Consider the following 17,868-nt stretch of genomic DNA (forward strand, 5'->3'; position numbering starts at 1 on the left):
GCAATACCAAAACGTCCTGTTGGGCAGAGGGGTGCTGTACTGCGGTACTGAGCAATTCTGTCTGTCAAAATACATGGGCAGAAAGTTTCGTGATGTAAGCAAACTTGCCATTCTGAGATGGCCTGTTCAGACACGCCCATTCTGAAAATCTCTGAAATGAGAATGAATGAATGAATGTTAAAAAAAAAAAAATTTGGGGTACAAGAGACACTGGGGAGCCAAAAAAATACCAAAGAAATAAAAAAAAAGTGAAATTCATGGTGTGTCTCCTTTAACAAAGAGGTTCCTTTAAATACGGCTTTGCATTCACTAGGTCTCTGCTTGTCTTGCTGCCTGCTTCACTGCTGCTTAGCTGCCTCCTCCACCCCAGCCTCCACCTTTTGATCAGAGTCTGGCATAGGCTCAAATACTTGTGATATTATATCTGCTAAATTTCACTAACTAATATGTCAATGTATTGCTTATTGTTTGATATTGTATCCCTATGGGGGCTTTGCTTAACATTCCCTGATATTGCTTAGCATGCTGCTTGGACAAAATTCAGAAAATATCTCCAATAGCGGAGCCTTTAACACCAAGCTTAACTGTATTCCATTTGTTGCAATAAATGGTTAAATCTACTTTGACGTGAGTGTTCCTGACTGAATATGTATTTCTAGCCAAGAGAAATCTGTGTGTGGATAGATACCACCAACCTCTTAATAACTTTAGGTGCGTCGCAGCACGTTACCACTATACAGGTGCAGTGTCATTTAGTATCTTGACCGAATGTTTGTTACACATCCCACATATTAGTGAAGATACCCCCCTGATTTAGCAGTCCTTATTGTTATATTTGGATAATGTAGGAGATGTTACAATGTTGCACATGCTTAGGAGTCAAACTGTAAAGTCAGCTATAGCTGACTCCTGAAAGTAAACTTGGCCAATAATGCACAACTTCCAATAATCCATTCCTTAACCTGGAACTGTGTCATTTTTAGATTTGAGCTAAAAAGCATTATTTTACACTTTGGGCTTTTCAAAAATAGCAGATATACAAGCTCATAGCGCGGCACCGAGTGCCGCGCTATGAGCTTGTAGATCTGCTATTTTTGAAAAATCGTGAAAACGTGTGCAAATCTTTGAATATATATATTTTTAACTCAAATTTTTAACTCAAATCTTTGCTTTTGGGGGTCCCTGGAACAAGATATTTTGATGGGGGTCCGCGGCCAAATACATATCATTTTGGGGGTCCTTGACATGAAAAAGATTGAGCACCACTGATTTAGAAACATACGTTTTTCAAAATACTGTTGGGATTTAGGAGACATGTAGAATCGGCTTCAGGTCTCAATGGGTTAAAACCCCTGACGAAATGTCACCATGTTGGAACACTATATCCAGTCCATGGCCTGGTGTGTGTTCGGTATCAGAGCATAATTTAATAGTTGTATCATCACGGCTGCTGTTATCTCTCCAGCCTGATGATTCCCCATGCTGCTGTCCCTGGGAGTTTTGTCCTCTGCTGAGCCTTACCTCTCTCAGGTAGGGCCCAATAGAGATTATCCAAACAATGCTGGAACTGGGACAGCGATTAGCGTTAGCCGTTGCCCTGTAATCCCTAAACGCCCCCTCCCGGGCCTCCACGTGAAATGGTAGCATGAACCATGTAAGGCTTGTTTACTCAGTATCCACGTTCACTGATACACATGGTTGTGTTTGGTGATTTGGGAAGTGGTTGCACTCTATTTTAATGCCGTCACGCGCATGTCCCTTAACGCCTAGGCTACAGGTCACACAATGGCTCTATGCACAGCAGCCATATTGGAAAGAAATTGGCCCTCTTCCTTACTTCCTTCACAGGTGTTACAAATGATACTAATGAAGGCTCTGTTCCATTCTGGTCAGGGTGCTGATATAGTGCATGTTGGCTCACTGGCAGTGGCGTCGTTAGGGGTGGGCTTCGGTGGCTATAGCCACCAATGTTTTATCCAAAGCCACCAATAAAAAAATAAAAAAAATAAAAAAAATAAAAGTTTTTTTTTTTTTTTTTGAATTATATATCTATCACCCTAACCTAACCCTACCCCTAACCCTAAAACCGAAATAAAGTAACCAAAAACGGGTAAAAAAGCACCCAAATCCGCGAAATCCGCGGCACTGCGTGCGCGTGCATGTGCCCGTTGCCTGCGGGGCTAAGCCCCCGACCTAGTAGAGACCTAGCGACGCGTCTGCTCACTGGAAACACTCCATTTTGGTTCCCAAATGGCCCCTTATGGTGGGTGTGTAACTCTGAGAGTGTACAAATGGAACCAAATGGACCGTAAGGGTCCATTTGGATCCATTTGTACACTCTCAGAGTTATGGGGGTCCTTGAAAATAAGACAACTATGCCACACTAAATGGAACAGAGCCTTAATTAGTATTATTGGTAACACCTGTGAAGGAAGTAGGGAAGGGGCCCAATTCATTCCCAGTATGGCTGCTGTGCATAGAACCTATTGATATGCATCTAGGCTCATTCCTATGTTAATTCACTCGACAGTTTAAGGATTTCGTAGAGCGTTGGCAGTCGGTCGGAGGAGCTTGAGGAAGGAGCATGCACTCGTGTCTAAACTCACTTAATGGCTGCTATCTCATTAATTGTGACCGGGTCCCCTAAGTATCCGTCGTGGCAGACAGTGATTGTGGAACAGGGCGGCGATTATCTTAAACGTGTCTAAACTGCCATCCGAACGATGATCCAAGCATGAGGTTCGCCGACAGCGCTATCATCTTCCTCATCATGCTATTAACTTTATCTATATGCAATGACAAGATATGGGCACCCGGCTACGCTAAGGAGGCCCAATCCCGACAAGGCTATAAAAAGCAGGAAGCGATTAACCCATTTAGACCCGAGGAACGCATCTGTGTCATTTTTTTTTATTTCTTTGGGCTTTTCAAAAATAGCAGATCTACAAGCTCGTAGCGCTACGAGCTTGTAGATCCGCAATTTTTTTGAAAATATGTGAAAAAATGTGTGCAAATGAATATATATGTTTTTTAAACATTTTATATATTCAAAATCTTTGCTTCTGGGGATTCTACAAATGTCTTCTAAATCCTAACAGTTTTTTTTTTTTATGTTGCTATAATATCAGTGGTTCTCAAACTTTTTTCATGTCAAGGACCACCCAAAATGTTGTTCCAGGGACCCTCCCCCCGAAGCAAGATTTGAGTTAAAAAATGTTCGCTTCAAAAGTATACATACATTTTCAAAGATTTGCACACATTTTCATGATTTAAAAAAAAGGAAAATAGCAGATGTACAACCTCTTGAGCTTGTAGATCTGCTATTTTTGAATAGCCCAAAGTATAAAATAATGGTAGAAAGTGGGTTACACACAGATGCGTTCCTGCGGCTTTAATGGCTTAAGTGGCAGCATGTGCCCTTGTCTTGAGGGTGCAGTTATCTGCCCAGGGCCGCGAGGCTGGAGATAATGACTGAGTCAGGGGTGGGGGGCGGGGCGGGTTGGAGGTGGGGAGCTCTTGCGCTTAATGCCACTTTGACCGTCTGCTGCACTTGTGCAATTATGGACTAATAAGTACGCTATACTGCCCTGCCAAGGTAAAGAGCAGTAACTACGAAAAAAAAAAATCACTGAAAAATGTCTTTAAAAGTGATTCAACTGGTCAGCCAAATGAGATATCGGCATATAAGTGATATTACACTAATTTTGCATCTGTTCTTGAGGTAATTGTTTATCCCACAAAACCACAAAGGCTAATTTGACCTTTGGGATACACAAATAAGTCGGCGTGTCCAAAAACGTAGTTACTGCTCTTTACCTTGGCAGGGCAGTATAGGCCTGTGGTGTCTTTGTCTACACTGGAGAACAACTTGACTGAACGACTTGTTGACTTGTTGTGTGAACCCTTTTGGGGTTTCGCTGGAGTGCTTGCACTCGTGCACAGCGCAGTAGTCGTGTCACACTGTTTGACTGCAAAAAACCCAAGCGTAACCGTATATGAAATCCAATGAGTTTTAACAATTTATCTGACTTTGGCCAATGGAATTCATATCAATGGCCCCTGCCCCACACATATGAATTACACACTCACACAAACATGAACACATTGCATCCCTGAGGTTCTTACAGACCATGAGGTTGAAGGCAAATTACTGATGCAGTTACACCCTCAGTGCCAGTTTTGGAAAGTAACTGAGTAGATTTACTTTTGTGCTGTACTTAATGTAGAGGTATTTGTACTTTACTTGAGTATTTCCAATACTTTTACTTCTACTCCACGACATCTCAGAGTCAAATATTGTACTTTTACTCCACTACGTTTATTTGAACACTTTAGTTACTAGTTACTTTGTAGATTATTGATTATTATTACAAAACATACATTAACCGCTTTAGCCCTATTTTATACCTAGGGAGCGTACTCACATATTGGTTTGTATCGGACTAGTGTCGGTCTGATTTAACCATTTAACCCCTATAGGCTACATATACTTTATTGAATGTCAATTAGTGAAAATAGCAGACACAAGCTCATCATAATGCATCGCGACTCAAGCTTTTAGATCTTCTCTTTTCACCAAATGCTCACCTGTTTTTCACCAAATGTTTGCCAATTTTTGCAGAATGTCCACCTATTATAACATGCCCAGAATAGGGATACTAGGGTTGATGTTGTTAACTTTTAAACTTTTAAACTTGCATTAGTCTTAACCCATTGAGACCTGAATCCGATTCTACATGTCTCCTAAATCTCAACAGTATTCTGAAAAACGTATGTTTCTATATCAGTGGTGCTCAATCTTTTTCATGTCAAGGACCCCCAAAATTATATGTATTTGGCCGCGGACCCCCATCAAAATATCTTGTTCCAGGGACCCCCCAGAAGCAAAGATTTGAGTTAAAAATGTTCGCTTTAAAAAAATATATATTCAAAGATTTGCACACATTTTTACGATTTTTCAAAAATAGCAGATCTACAAGCTCGTAGCGCGGCACTCGGTGCCGCGCTACGAGCTTGTAGATCTGCTATTTTTGAATAGCCCAAAGTGTAAAATAATGCTTTTTAGCTCAAATCTAAAAATGACACAGTTCCAGGTCTTAATGGGTTAAAAAGTGTGCGCTTTGTCTCTCTCCAGGATCACCACCACCGCTGCCTGTATGATGGACCTGAGGAGATACCCACTGGACGAGCAGAACTGCACTTTGGAGATAGAGAGCTGTGAGTCATTCGTCCATTTGGTTCTTTCATTCGGTCTTTTCTTTCTTTTCCTTGTTTCTTTCCTTCCTTATTTTGTTTTTCTACCAGACCCTGGGGCTGGCCTAGAAAAGTGAATGTCTGTTATACTGGCAGACTGCCCACTCTTGAAGCACGCGCGGCCATCCCTTCAGCCAGCAATGTACCTGTACCCCAAACTCAATGAATCATCATTATGCCACAGCCAGTGATGTGTCAGGCATTAACATCTTTCTGGATTAGTTTCTTCAATTCTTAAGTCGACACTGTTGTACGCCGTCTGATTGTTTGATCAGACTAATCGACCAGTGGTGTAAAGTAACTAAGTACATTTACATTTACTCAAGTACAATTTTGAGGTACTTTTACTTTCCTGGAGGATTTCCATTTTCGAATACTTTTACTTTTGCTCCACTACATCTCTGAGGAAAATAGTCCTTTTACTCCACTACAATTATTTGATAACTTTAGTTACTAGTTACTTTGCAGATATACATTATTATATTATAAATAATACATTAACCAATGTAGCCCTATTTTATACATAGGTCGGCTATTTGAAAATATCAGATCTTCAAGCTCACAACGCGCCGCGTTGTGAGCTTGAAGATCCACTGTTTTCAAACATTTTAGTACTTTTAGTACTTTTAGTCAAGTAACATTTTGAACACAGGTCTTTTACTTGTAACAGAGTATTTTTGATATTGTTGTATTGCTACTTTTACTTAAGTAAAATATCTGAGTACTTCTTCCACCACTGCTATCATCGATTTTGTTGATATAAAAGGCCCTTGCCTCTCGATTATTGGATTCATTCAAAAAGTTATCGATAAAAAAATAATCGATAGTTGTAGCTACAGTAGATGTTTTCGAAAAAAGGACTCAACTTCCAGTGCACAAGCCCTGCAAGCCGAACAGAATTAGATCACAAAATAACACTCCTGTGTGCAGGGTCCAGCTGAACTACACTTTCCTATTAGTCTTGTTTTCATTCCTTTGTGGCTTGGACAGGTTAGGGGTGCTGCGGCTTCTTTTGGAGGTCAGCTGCTGACACGATGTGTTGTTTGTGTTTTGCGTTCGTCTCGAGGAAAATGGAAATATCGTTACATGCTGCATGCTTCCAGTGTACCGAGGGTGTGTAACAAATAGACTCATTTTATCAATTTTTTTTTTCTTCCTCCATTTTTATTTTCTTTTTAACTGCACTGTCAGGTAAGGGATACGGTTGCCTGTGTCTGTTATGGTTAGGGTTTGCGTATCGGCGTGTGTGTGTGTGTGTGTGTTCTTCTTCTTCTTCTTCTTCTTCTTCTTCTTCTTCTTCTATTGTTGACCGGAGTCCTCCCCTCCTTTCCTTTCTTCCCTCTACGCCAAAACCGTTCAGCCTAAAATAGCAGATCTACAAGCTCGCTGCGTGTCGTGTTCTTGCAGATCTGCTATTTTTCGCCAAAACGTTCGCCTATTATGACATAATGCCCCAGAACAGGGACACCAGGGGTTCACGTGGTTAACTTTTGATGAGCCCACACACTTTTTTTCTTGGCCTCAGTTGAGCCGTTGAGCCACTGAACGTCTGTTTGAACAAGTTTTGACAGCTTGAGTATAACTTCCAATGCACTTTCGGTTATGGATCAGGCTTTTTCATCCTTTCCCTTCTGACCTTTCCCCAGTTGTTTGAGACAAAAGTTTGAAAACCAGCTTCTCAGCACACGGGTTGTTGCTGAATCAGCAAAGGTGTTTTGTGCGAGGAGCGATGAGTCCACTATGTCTCAGTTCCCACCAGAAAGTTCACGCATTTTGTTATGATCATCACATTACCGCAATGCAACGAAAGTCGTAGTGGAATATTAACCCATTAAGACCGGGAACGCATCTGTGTCATTTTAAGATTTCTTTGGCTATTCAAAAATAGCAGATCTGCAAGCTCATAGCGCGGCACCGAGTGCCGCGCTATGAGCTTGTAGATCTGCTATTTTTGAAACATTGTGAAAATGTGTGCAAATCATTGAATAAATATATATTTTTAAAGCGAACCTTTTAACTCAAATCTTTGCTTCTGGGGGGTCCCTGGAACAACATATTTTGAGATGGGGGTCCGCGGCCAAATACATATAATTTTAGGGGTCCTTAACATGAAAAAGGTTTTTTCAAAAAACTGTCAGGATTTAGAAGACATGTTGAATCCCCAGAAGCAAAGGTTTGGGTTTCAAATGTTCGCCTTAAAAAACTATAACTTCAATGATTTGCACAAATGTTCACGATTTTTGAAAAAATAGCAGATCTACAAGCTCATAGCGCGGCACTCGGTGCCGCGCTATGAGCTTGTAGATCTGCTATTTTTGAATAGCCAAAGGAATCAAAAAATGACACTTAATGGTCTTAATGGATTAATCATGTTGAAGATGTCCTTGTTTTTCCTGCCTCTCAATGGTCTGTCGCCTGTTGAATGAGGAGGACGCACAGAGGAGGAAAATAAATGCGCGTCGTACATTACAGTATAGATGCTCCCTGGAGCCAAAGAGCTGATTTCATGGATATTTTTTTGGAGACACAATGAGTCTCATTTGTGTCTCCTACCGGAACCACTGCCTATAACGGTTCGCTGGTCATCAAATCGTCTTAGGAATGCGACAAAAACAAAACAAATCAATGAATTCAAGGGTTACTAATCGATAGAAAAAAAGTTATTTTTGGGGTGAACTATCCCTTTAAAGTTGATTTTACAGAACAGGTGTGATGACCAAAGTGTTGCCCACAGCGGTAGCATTCACCGACCAACGTCTCCCATGTAATCTGCATTACGAGAGCACTCAAGGCTCGACACAATTAGAATGCTATTTTATCTATTTTATCTGGAGTAACTACAGTATAAACCCTCTCTAGGGTGTGATTTGATTGTACTAACATACTGTACATCTGCCACAACGGCACACTCCTGCTCCGCTCGTCGCAGATGAGTTCGAAAGAGCAAAATGAGCTTCTCACCCCTCTGGGAGTGAGTCGGATGTTACTGTACTGTTTGCAGAGTGTATTCAGGGATCGCAGTTTCATGTATAGGCATGATGATAGCTCCTGTGTTTGGCTTTGGCCTCATCTGGTCCTACACGTTCCCCTCTGTGCTGTTGTGTTGTTTGCACTGCTGTTTGTCCAGGATGTATACTGTTGTTGATTTGTGCTGTGTTTAATCACTGAACTCTACTCGACCTGCCCTCTGCTCGGATACCTGCGTGTGTGTGTGTGCGTGCGTGCGCGTGTGTGTTTTGTGAAACTTCACCCATCATTTCCTGTGAACTTTTGATGGATTAAAGTGGATGGTTTCTCCCAGGTAGCATCAGTTTGCCCTGCCTTTGACCCGTCCTTCCTGATGATAGGCTCTATGCACAGCAGCCATAATGTGAAGAAATTCACAGGTGTTACCAATGATACTAATGAAGGCTCTGTTCCATTCAGGTCAAACAGAGTCAGGGTGCTGATATTGTGCATGTTGGCTCACTGGAAACACTCTGCTACACCAGTGGGTCTGAAATTGGGGTTCAGGGACCCTCATGGTTCCTTGAGGGGGTTCCAAATGGCCTCTTACGGGTGTGTAACTCTGAGAGTGTACAAATGCAACCAAATGGACCAAATGGAACCAAATGGACCCTAACTAAAGTTTTCAAATAATTGTAGTGGAGTAAAAGTACAATATTTGCCTCTGAGATGTAGTGGAGTAGAAGTAAAAGTATAGACAATTGGAAATACTCTGGTAAAGTAAAAATACCTCAAAATTGTACTGAAATACTGTACTTGAGTAAATGTACTTTACGCCACTGCAAGCAGTTTCACTGCTACATTTCTTAACATCACCGTTTAATTAGTCTGGACAGATATGTGATGTGATGTGGCGGGAGGCACACAACCATGATGCACTTTGTGCCGAGGAGATGTTTACCAAACCATTAATGTGTTCCGTCTGATTGGTCTTTTAATTTGGACAATCTACCCTGTAAATGGGTTATACTCGCTCTCGCATCCTTAAACCGCCTCTCTGCTGGGAAACGTTCCTCATCAGCCTTTGATCCAAAGCTCGGTTCTGATTTCTCATGGTGATGTAGATTTACTAACGCAGTCTTTAAAAAAACTAGATTAGATCCCCCCGGCCCCATACTAAATCTTTCCCATGGTTGAATATAGTATTTGTTGCTTCTGGCACTTAACGTCAAAGGATGGAGCGCTTCTGGAAATCAAAAAAGCTCCTGGATCTCCAACTTCACCTCAAAGAACCTTTTATTTTTATTTTATTAATATTACTGCCCGACTCTTGTCAGAGTTTTGGGTCCGATGCTGATGCCAATTTTGAAGAGCCATAGACCACCAATTGTGCACGCGTGCCCTTGGCTAATCTTGCAAACCCCTGGACTGATCAGTCCCAATTTTCTCTGGGACTGAGGAAGAAAATCACAGTAGAAAACAAAAACAAGCACGCTCTGTATATAATGCAGTTTGCCGGGTGCAAGGCTCACGAAGATTCACAGTAAGAAAGTAATAGCCAGCACTCCGAGGTCCTTCTGGTACTTCTAATTCATACGCACGGACAGCCGCATACATGAACGCGTTTTGGCGTCAAGCCTTCCTAATACACGTATATATGATTGAGGAGTGCTGGCTATTACTTTCTTATTATTACTGTGAGGAAGAACATCCCTCAATATTTATCACATATGCTTTTTACTTTTCAGAACTTAAATTGTGTACTGGAAATCTATGGAGGACATGGGCTTAAATATGGTGATAGATGACTGTCGTCATCTGTTGACATCATAGATGATTGACGTCGTAGACCGAGCCGCGTGACATCAGAGATCCACAGGGAAGCCATGCCGTCATTAGACCCTGTCTTGTTAACCCTTTGAATCCGTGGTACTGTCAAATATTTTTGTTCCAGGGACCCCCAGAAGCAAAGATTTGATTTACAAATGTTCGCTTTTAAAAATATATACTCAAAGATTTCCACAAATTTTCAAAAATAGCAGATCTACAAGCGAGTGCCGTGCTATGAGCTTTTAGATCTGCTATTTTTGAACAGCCAAAGAAATCTAAAATTACAGAGATGTGTTCCCGGCCGGATTGAATGGCTTAATGTGGTATGCTAAGTGGTTCAAAATATGTTCAGATTGACCTATAGTTATCTGTAATGTTGTTGAAGTAGGTCCTGTTTCTTTATTGTTTGTAATGCCTTTTCTCAGATATATTCTTGTAAAGCACTGTGTGACACTGCTCTGGAAAGGTACTATACAAATAAACTTGACTTACTTGCCAATCATTATCAACACACAATACCAAAACAACAGTGGTATACTGTTACAAGGATTTCGACTGAATTTTAAAGTTAGCCTACTTGTTTGGTCTAGGATCAATAAACAACGTTTCTCTCAAAGTCTGAAAAGAGAGAACTGAAACTTCAGACAATGAATCATAGATTGAACTTGTTGGCACCTAGATATTACATTTTATATACAAAATGGAGCTTTGATCCATTGCAGTACTAACACCAGGCCTTTCTCCACATAAAATATATCTTTGTACCTTTACTCTTCTTCTGACCTGTGGAACTTATATTGCCAGAGACCACTGGTTCTCAACGTGGGGTCTGGGGACCCCCAGGGGTCCTTGAGGAGGTTGTGGGGCATTTGTACACTCTCAGACCCAATTAAAGGGAGCCTCCGCACACTCAAAACTGTGCAAAATCTGTGTTTTTTTTTAATTATTATTATATATTGATGGCAAGCTTTGGTTCCATTTGTACACTCTCAGACCCAGTGGTGTAAAGTAACTAAGTACATTTACTCAAGTACAGTACTTAAGTACAATTTTGAGGTACTTTTACTTTACTGGAGAATTTCCAATTTTCAATACTTTTACTTCTACTCCACTACATCTCAGAGGCAAATATTGTACTTTTACTCCATTACAATTATTTGAAAACTTTAGTTACTAGTTACTTTGCAGATATAAATTATTACATTATAAAACACACATTAACGACTTTAGCCCTATTTTATACATAGGCTATTTGAAAATAGCCGATCTACAAGCTCACAACGCGTCGCATCGCAACGTGTTGTGAGCTTGTAGATCTTCTATTTTCAAACATGATAGTACTTTTACTTTTGGTACTTTAAGTACATTATGATACCAATACTTTTGTACTTCTACTCAAGTACATTTTGAATTCCAGACTTTTACTTGCAACAGAGTACTTCTACATTGCAGTATTGATACTTTGACCTAAGTAAAACATTTGAGTACTTTTTTGCACCACTGAGCAGGTGTAGTCCATGTTTATCGTAGTGCCCGCACAAGAACCATGAATGGTGTCATCAATAAACAATGACGATAAGTGATGAGAGGAGTTCTTACTCTCACTCCTCCTGTGTATCAATGTGTATGGGTGTGTACCGCCAACATTTACACAGCGGGTAGACCTATCGATCCCTGTTCTCTGTCAGGAAGATTCTGTTATTGCATTTTTATTTATCTTAAGATTCAGTAAGACAAACAACACAGGTGTATTATGAGCCAAAGAAGATGTAAACACGACCTCAGCTAACATTCAGCTATATTATTGTTAACTGTGTGACCTTGCAAAGCTTAACCCATTAAGACCGGGAACGCATCTGTGTCATTTTAGGCTATTCAAAAATAGCAGATCTACATGCTCATAGCGCGGCACCGAGTGCTGCGCTATGAGCTTATAGATCTGCTAGTTTTGAAAAATTGTGACATTTTTGCAAATATTTGAATATATATATATATATATATATATATATATATTTCTAAGGGGAAACATTTTGACTCAAATCTTTGCTTCTGGGGGTCCCTATTACAAAATATTTCGAGATGGGGGTCCGTGGCCAAATACATTACTACATTAATACATTTTGGGTCTCCTTGACATGAAAAAGTTTGAGAATCACTGATATAGAAACATAAGTTTTTCAAAAAACATATTTGAAAAAAAAAAAATCAAAGATTTGCACAAGGCACTCGGTGCCGCGCTATGAGCTTGTAGATCTGCTATTTTTGAATAGCCAAAGAAATATAAAAATGACACAGATGTGTTCCCGGTCTAAATGGATTAACTTCTTTCAACCTCTATTTTGTAATTATTTTGTTGATCAGCTATTTTTGAACACATTTATTGACACAGCAAAAGGGGGAAAATGTACGTCTTAGCGAGGAGGCAAAAGGGTCAAAACCAGGTAGGTAGTCCAAATAGGCAAACTAGTGTAAAGAATTGACAGGCAGAGCAGAATCTGAGATTGGAAACACTTAAAGCTGTAATGAAATCCATAAGTGTTACTGTGTTCCTACCCGGGATTTGAACCCCCGGTCTCCCGCATGGGAGACCAATCATCTAACGCTCAACTACGAAGGAATCCCCATATTGCGCTTATGAGCTTCGAGCAGTACTACTTGTTAACCAGTAAGACTCGTACCTGACAGCGAGGTCTGACCTTGTAAGGGAAAATCACCCCCCAAGTAAACACTGCAGCTATTGTATTAAAGGAGGAGTTCAGCCAAAAAATGACGTATTTTCTATCAATTGCAAACCTTATGAAGCCTTGAATCCATGGATTCTTTTATGTTTTTGTCGCATTCCTAAGCTAATAATTTGATTCCCGTCTCCTACCGGCTAATGTATCCGGTAGGAGACACAAAGTAGATTATTTGTGTCTCCTACCGGAAATACACACGGTCATCAAATTATTGTTTTAGGAATGCCACAAAAACAAAAATAAATCCATGAAATCAAGGCTTCATGGGGTGTGTAATTGTGTTTTGGGTGAACTCCTCCTTTATCATACTCTACCATTGGTTAAAATAGCATTTTATTCTTTGAAATAAGGTGCGGGTAGCAGCTTTAAGCTACATGAGAGAGAGAGACCAAGAGAGAAGCATTGACATGCTATAGCCTTCTCAGCCTGCATTTGTTTACTTTCATCTTACCCAGAATATATCCATAATGCATGCATTTGGGGGCTCCGGTGAGGGCAGTAGGCCACACAAGACTTATGCCTACAGGCAAAAGACCCCCCCCCCCCAGTGGTGTAAAGTAAGTAAGTACATTTACTCAAGTACTGTACTTAAAGTACAATTTTGAGGTACTTTTACTTTACTGGAGTATTCCCAATTGTCTATACTTTTACTCCACTACATCTCAGAGGCAAATATTGCACTTTTACTCCACTACAATTATTTGAAAAATTAAATTACTAGTTACTTTGTAGATATAAAGTATTACATTATAAAACATACATTAACTTTAGCCCTATTTTGGGCTATTTTTAGCTCTGTTGTACCCCTATTTTACACCTCGGCTATTTGAAAATAGCAGATCTACAAGCTCACAACGCGTCGCATGTGAGCTTGTAGATCTGCTATTTTCAAATATTTTAGTACTTTTACTTTTGGTACTTTAAGTACATTTTTATACCAAAACCTGTGTACTTTTACTCAAGTAAATTTCTTATTCTGGACTTTTACTTGTAACAGATTATTGCTATATTGCAGCATTGGTACTTTTACTTAAGTAAAGAATTTGAGTACTTTTTTCCGCCGCTGCACACACACATGCATGCATCATTCAAAGATGTCAAACTCCTGGTGGTCTGGGTCAGTGTTACGATAACGTAGTTTACAACGGATATGCATTGCCGTCGCCCCCACCTTCACAGGAGGCTGGTTCTTGCAGAAAGTGGACGATGCAACATTGATTTCACAAGTCTAGCAGCTGGGCACCTGTTCAATAAATCATCATGAGCCTTGCTGCAGGTCACTCAACCATTAACGGCAGAACACCGAGGCGCGTTTGGTCACGAGTTGTGACCACCGCTGCCATACATGTTGTTAATGCCGCATGGCTTAACCCATTGAGACCGGGAACGCATCCGTGGCTATTCAAAAATAGCAGATATATTGAAGGAGGCATGAGCTTGGAGCTTGGGCTCTCCCTAGGCTGGCAGAGGGAGAGTAGCGCCCGGGATTACATAGGCAATTGGCACTGGGTGAAAAAATATGCGTTACAAAATCGTTATTATATTTTTATACATTATGGAAAGAAAAAAAAGCAGATATACAAGCTCATAGCACGGCACCGAGTGCCGTGCTATGAGCTTGTAGATCTGCTATTTTTGAAAATGTTTGGAAATGTGTGCAAATCTTTGAAGGTATATATTTTAAAGCGAACATTTGTAACTCAAATGTTTGCTTTTTGGAGGATTCTACAAATGTCTTCTAAAATCCTAACAGTTTTTTGAAAAAAAACGTATGTTGCTAGAATATCAGTGGTGCTCAAACTTTTTCATGTCAAGGACCCCCCAAAATGATATGTATTTGGCCTCTCAAAATATGTTGTTCCAGGGAACCCCCAGAAGCAAATATTTGAGTTACAAATGTTCGCTTTAGATATATATATGATTCAAAGATTTGCAACATTTTTCACGATTAAAAAAAAAATAGCCAAAGAAATCTTAAAACGACAGATGCGTTCCCGGTCTTAACGGGTTAAATAACTGTTCGGGGGACGGGGCTGCTCAGTGGAGAGAGAGACATTCAAACACGGCTGCTTTCAAACGAGCGGAGAGTGAGAACCGCAGTAGTACCATGAATATAGACAGCCCACACACAAGCTCACAAACAAGGTCACGGACACACAATGCACACATAAACACACACATACACACCGACAGACACACACACGCAAACACACACACACACGCACACACACACACACACACACACACACACACACACACACACGTTGTTTTGTCTTTGCCACGTTATTGTGGTTATTTTATAACGCTGTCAGTGTTGTTGCAGTGAAACTATCATCTCATCACAGGCACAGCATCCCCACCAAGTGATAGTCACATTTTCCACACCAGTGACCCACATCATATGGCCAGATCCTCCACCGCGTTCCCCCGCCCGCTATCTCACTGCTATATCAGACACAGTTTTTTGGAAACTGCAGACGTCCTCTGAGAGCGAATGCTTCACGCCCTGGGGTTTTTGTGTGCTTTATTTATTTATCTGTTTTGGCTTTAGATGTTCCTATTCCTGCCCAGGCACACAAACCGGGCTGTGCTCACCGCACAGCAACAAAGTTTTTGGAGATATACTTTTAATTGGACACCAGGAATAACATTAAAGTTGCTTTGAACTGCATGGTGATCAAAAATTCATCTGAGCCTTGTTTAGAAGTGGAATATCCTTCCCATAGCACACACACGCACACGCACATGTACACGCGCACACACACACACACACACACACACACACACACACACACACACACACACACACACACACACACACACACACACACACACACACACACACACACAATTAGTCAGAAGTTTGATTTGTTGCATTGTGTCTGTAGATGCGTATTGCGTTTGCACGTGAACATGCACGTGCACTAGTGTGTGATGTGCATAGAGCATCTCTCGTTCTGTTTAGCACGTTTTGCCATAATATTCCCCTGGCTCTCCCTGCCCCCGAACCGCCGATGCACTTTCCAGATGCATTCTGGGAGTACGGTTGTTGGCACAGCATAAACATTCTCAGATTATAAAAGAATCAAGCCAGTTGCCGGGTCTTCGATTTGGGCATGTTGCTTCCTGCTGAAGTTGACACTCTGTTGTTTGAGTGAAAACGCCATATGTTTGCTTTGTTTAATCTGGTTTACTACTGCTGAGAATGCTATTGCAAGACAATAAATAATGTGCTAATATCTCAATGTGGTTTATTCGCATTTTTGAAAAAACTGTGGGCAAGTGTCTTAAAAAAAATCTGATTCCCCCCCGCAGCTACGTTATTGTTTAAGCCATGCAGCATTTTTATCTCCTTTTAAAAACGGCCTTTGCCCATTAAAACAAATCAATTGAGACATTATTTCATAAGCTTTGTAGAAGAAGCCTGCAGTTAGATTTACCCAGTGAGATATGCCAGAATCCTCAGTGAAATAGCTTTTCTTTTCTTTTCTTTTCTATTTTGTTATCTCCGCTGATGCTATCACGAGCAAATCCATTTATTTTTAGGTCCATTCATTTAGATTCTATGGAATCCTTGAGAGGAAGGTTTTGTGCTAGTGTAACCACTGTAATGTTCGTCCAAATGAGCATTGAGCTCCTATTTGAGTCGTGTTTTAATGACGTAGGCAAGTCAGGAAGTGACTTGAGTTTTACATTGGACAACACTTGTCTCGCCGAACCTTATACTTGATTTTATTACCTTAATAAACATTGTCATAAATACTATATGCTTCCTGTCGCTAGTTTAAAGTCTTCTTTCAATCACTATGATATGCGTTTTGGTAAATTATGTTCCCATTTATTTTGAAATTAATGATAAAGTAGGGTATGTTTCTAGGGTTTCTACTGGTTCTACCGAGGGAAGACCCACCCTCGCGGCGTTTTCAGCCCATAGCATTCTTTTTCCGTTAGCATTTCGGTCCGGATATCAACCGGATATAGAAAGAGCAAGCAAGCAAAATAGGCTTCAATTACGGTCCGTAGAAACCAATGGCGTGACGCCGTCCATATTCTATGGTCTCCAGCCTAAACCAAACCTCGGCCAAATGGGATTCCCCCTTGGTCAAGGGAGATATTAAGGCTTCTAGTCTTCAAGCAGGGCTATTCTGCTACACTATGGATACGTATTCATCACACTTTGAGTTGGTCTAGGTTGGGTCTGAATCTCTCACCACTGACAGACTCAAGGAGACCCTGGCAGTGCAGTGGGAGCCTTCTTCTTTTCCTCTCTTTCACTCCATCTTGTTTACTTCCCCTCTCCTATCTGTCATCACTTGTCATTCTGTCCACAGTTTTGCAGTCTCAATAACTGAGATGCATTATAGGCCACATATCAGGGAGAGTTCAAATCTCTTCGCCGGAAATAGCCGCTATACGAGCTCGCAGCGCGTTGCGATGCGCTGCGTTCTGAGCTTGTAGATCGGCTATTTTCAGCAAATCTTTCCCCCAGTGGAGGCATCTCATCATGTTTTTTGTTGTTGAAAACTAGTTACTTTCATCAAGCGACATGGTAGTACATGTATTAAGAGTAAAAAATGATAGCCCTCTCTCTCTCTCTCTCTCTCTCTCTCTCTCTCTCTCTCTCTCTCTCTCTCTCTCTCTCTCTCTCTCTCAACCTCTCTTTTTCCACTATTTGTGGTTGATATCATGGTTGACATAATAACCATGAAAGTGAATGGAGGCAAAGTGTAATTTATGGAGGCAAAGTGTAATTTATGAAGTCCGGCTCAGTGACACATTGGAATTAAGTGCATGGGGTGCAGCTCAACAATTCAAGCCCAAAGACCAGGGAAACTCTTTAAGAAGAAGGGTTTTTGATGTGCGCGCAAGTCGGAAGAATTGCATACTGTATCTCACTCATTATTTGGAAATTACTTATAATAATTGTTCCACGCTGGCGGCTTGGAATAATGAAAGTGATTTGTCCTTGTAAACAGACAGCACATAATTATCTCCTAGACGGATATTTTCTTTGTCACTGGCATCAAATCAACAGTGGCATCTGTTGTATAGTGCCATAATCATTAAGTGTCCGCTTGTAATCTACATTATCTACAAGTTG

At 40.7% G+C, this 17,868-nt stretch overlaps 1 protein-coding gene across 2 annotated transcripts in view; it reads left to right on the plus strand.

Moving 5' to 3' along the window:
* Positions 1-17,868, plus strand: part of gabrb2b (gamma-aminobutyric acid type A receptor subunit beta2b) — a gene marked incomplete at both ends in the record, with an annotated part of 139,674 nt that overhangs the window by 95,550 nt on the left and 26,256 nt on the right. For both annotated transcript variants that reach the window (XM_084073194.1, XM_084073195.1), the window contains one exon: positions 5,135-5,217. In XM_084073194.1, the coding sequence (XP_083929320.1) occupies positions 5,135-5,217 (83 nt within the window). The remainder of the gene's footprint in view (positions 1-5,134; positions 5,218-17,868) is intronic.

Source organism: Gymnoscopelus microlampas (genome assembly GCF_963454915.1).
Source record: "Gymnoscopelus microlampas genome assembly, chromosome: 12".
Lineage (NCBI taxonomy): Eukaryota > Metazoa > Chordata > Actinopteri > Myctophiformes > Myctophidae > Gymnoscopelus > Gymnoscopelus microlampas.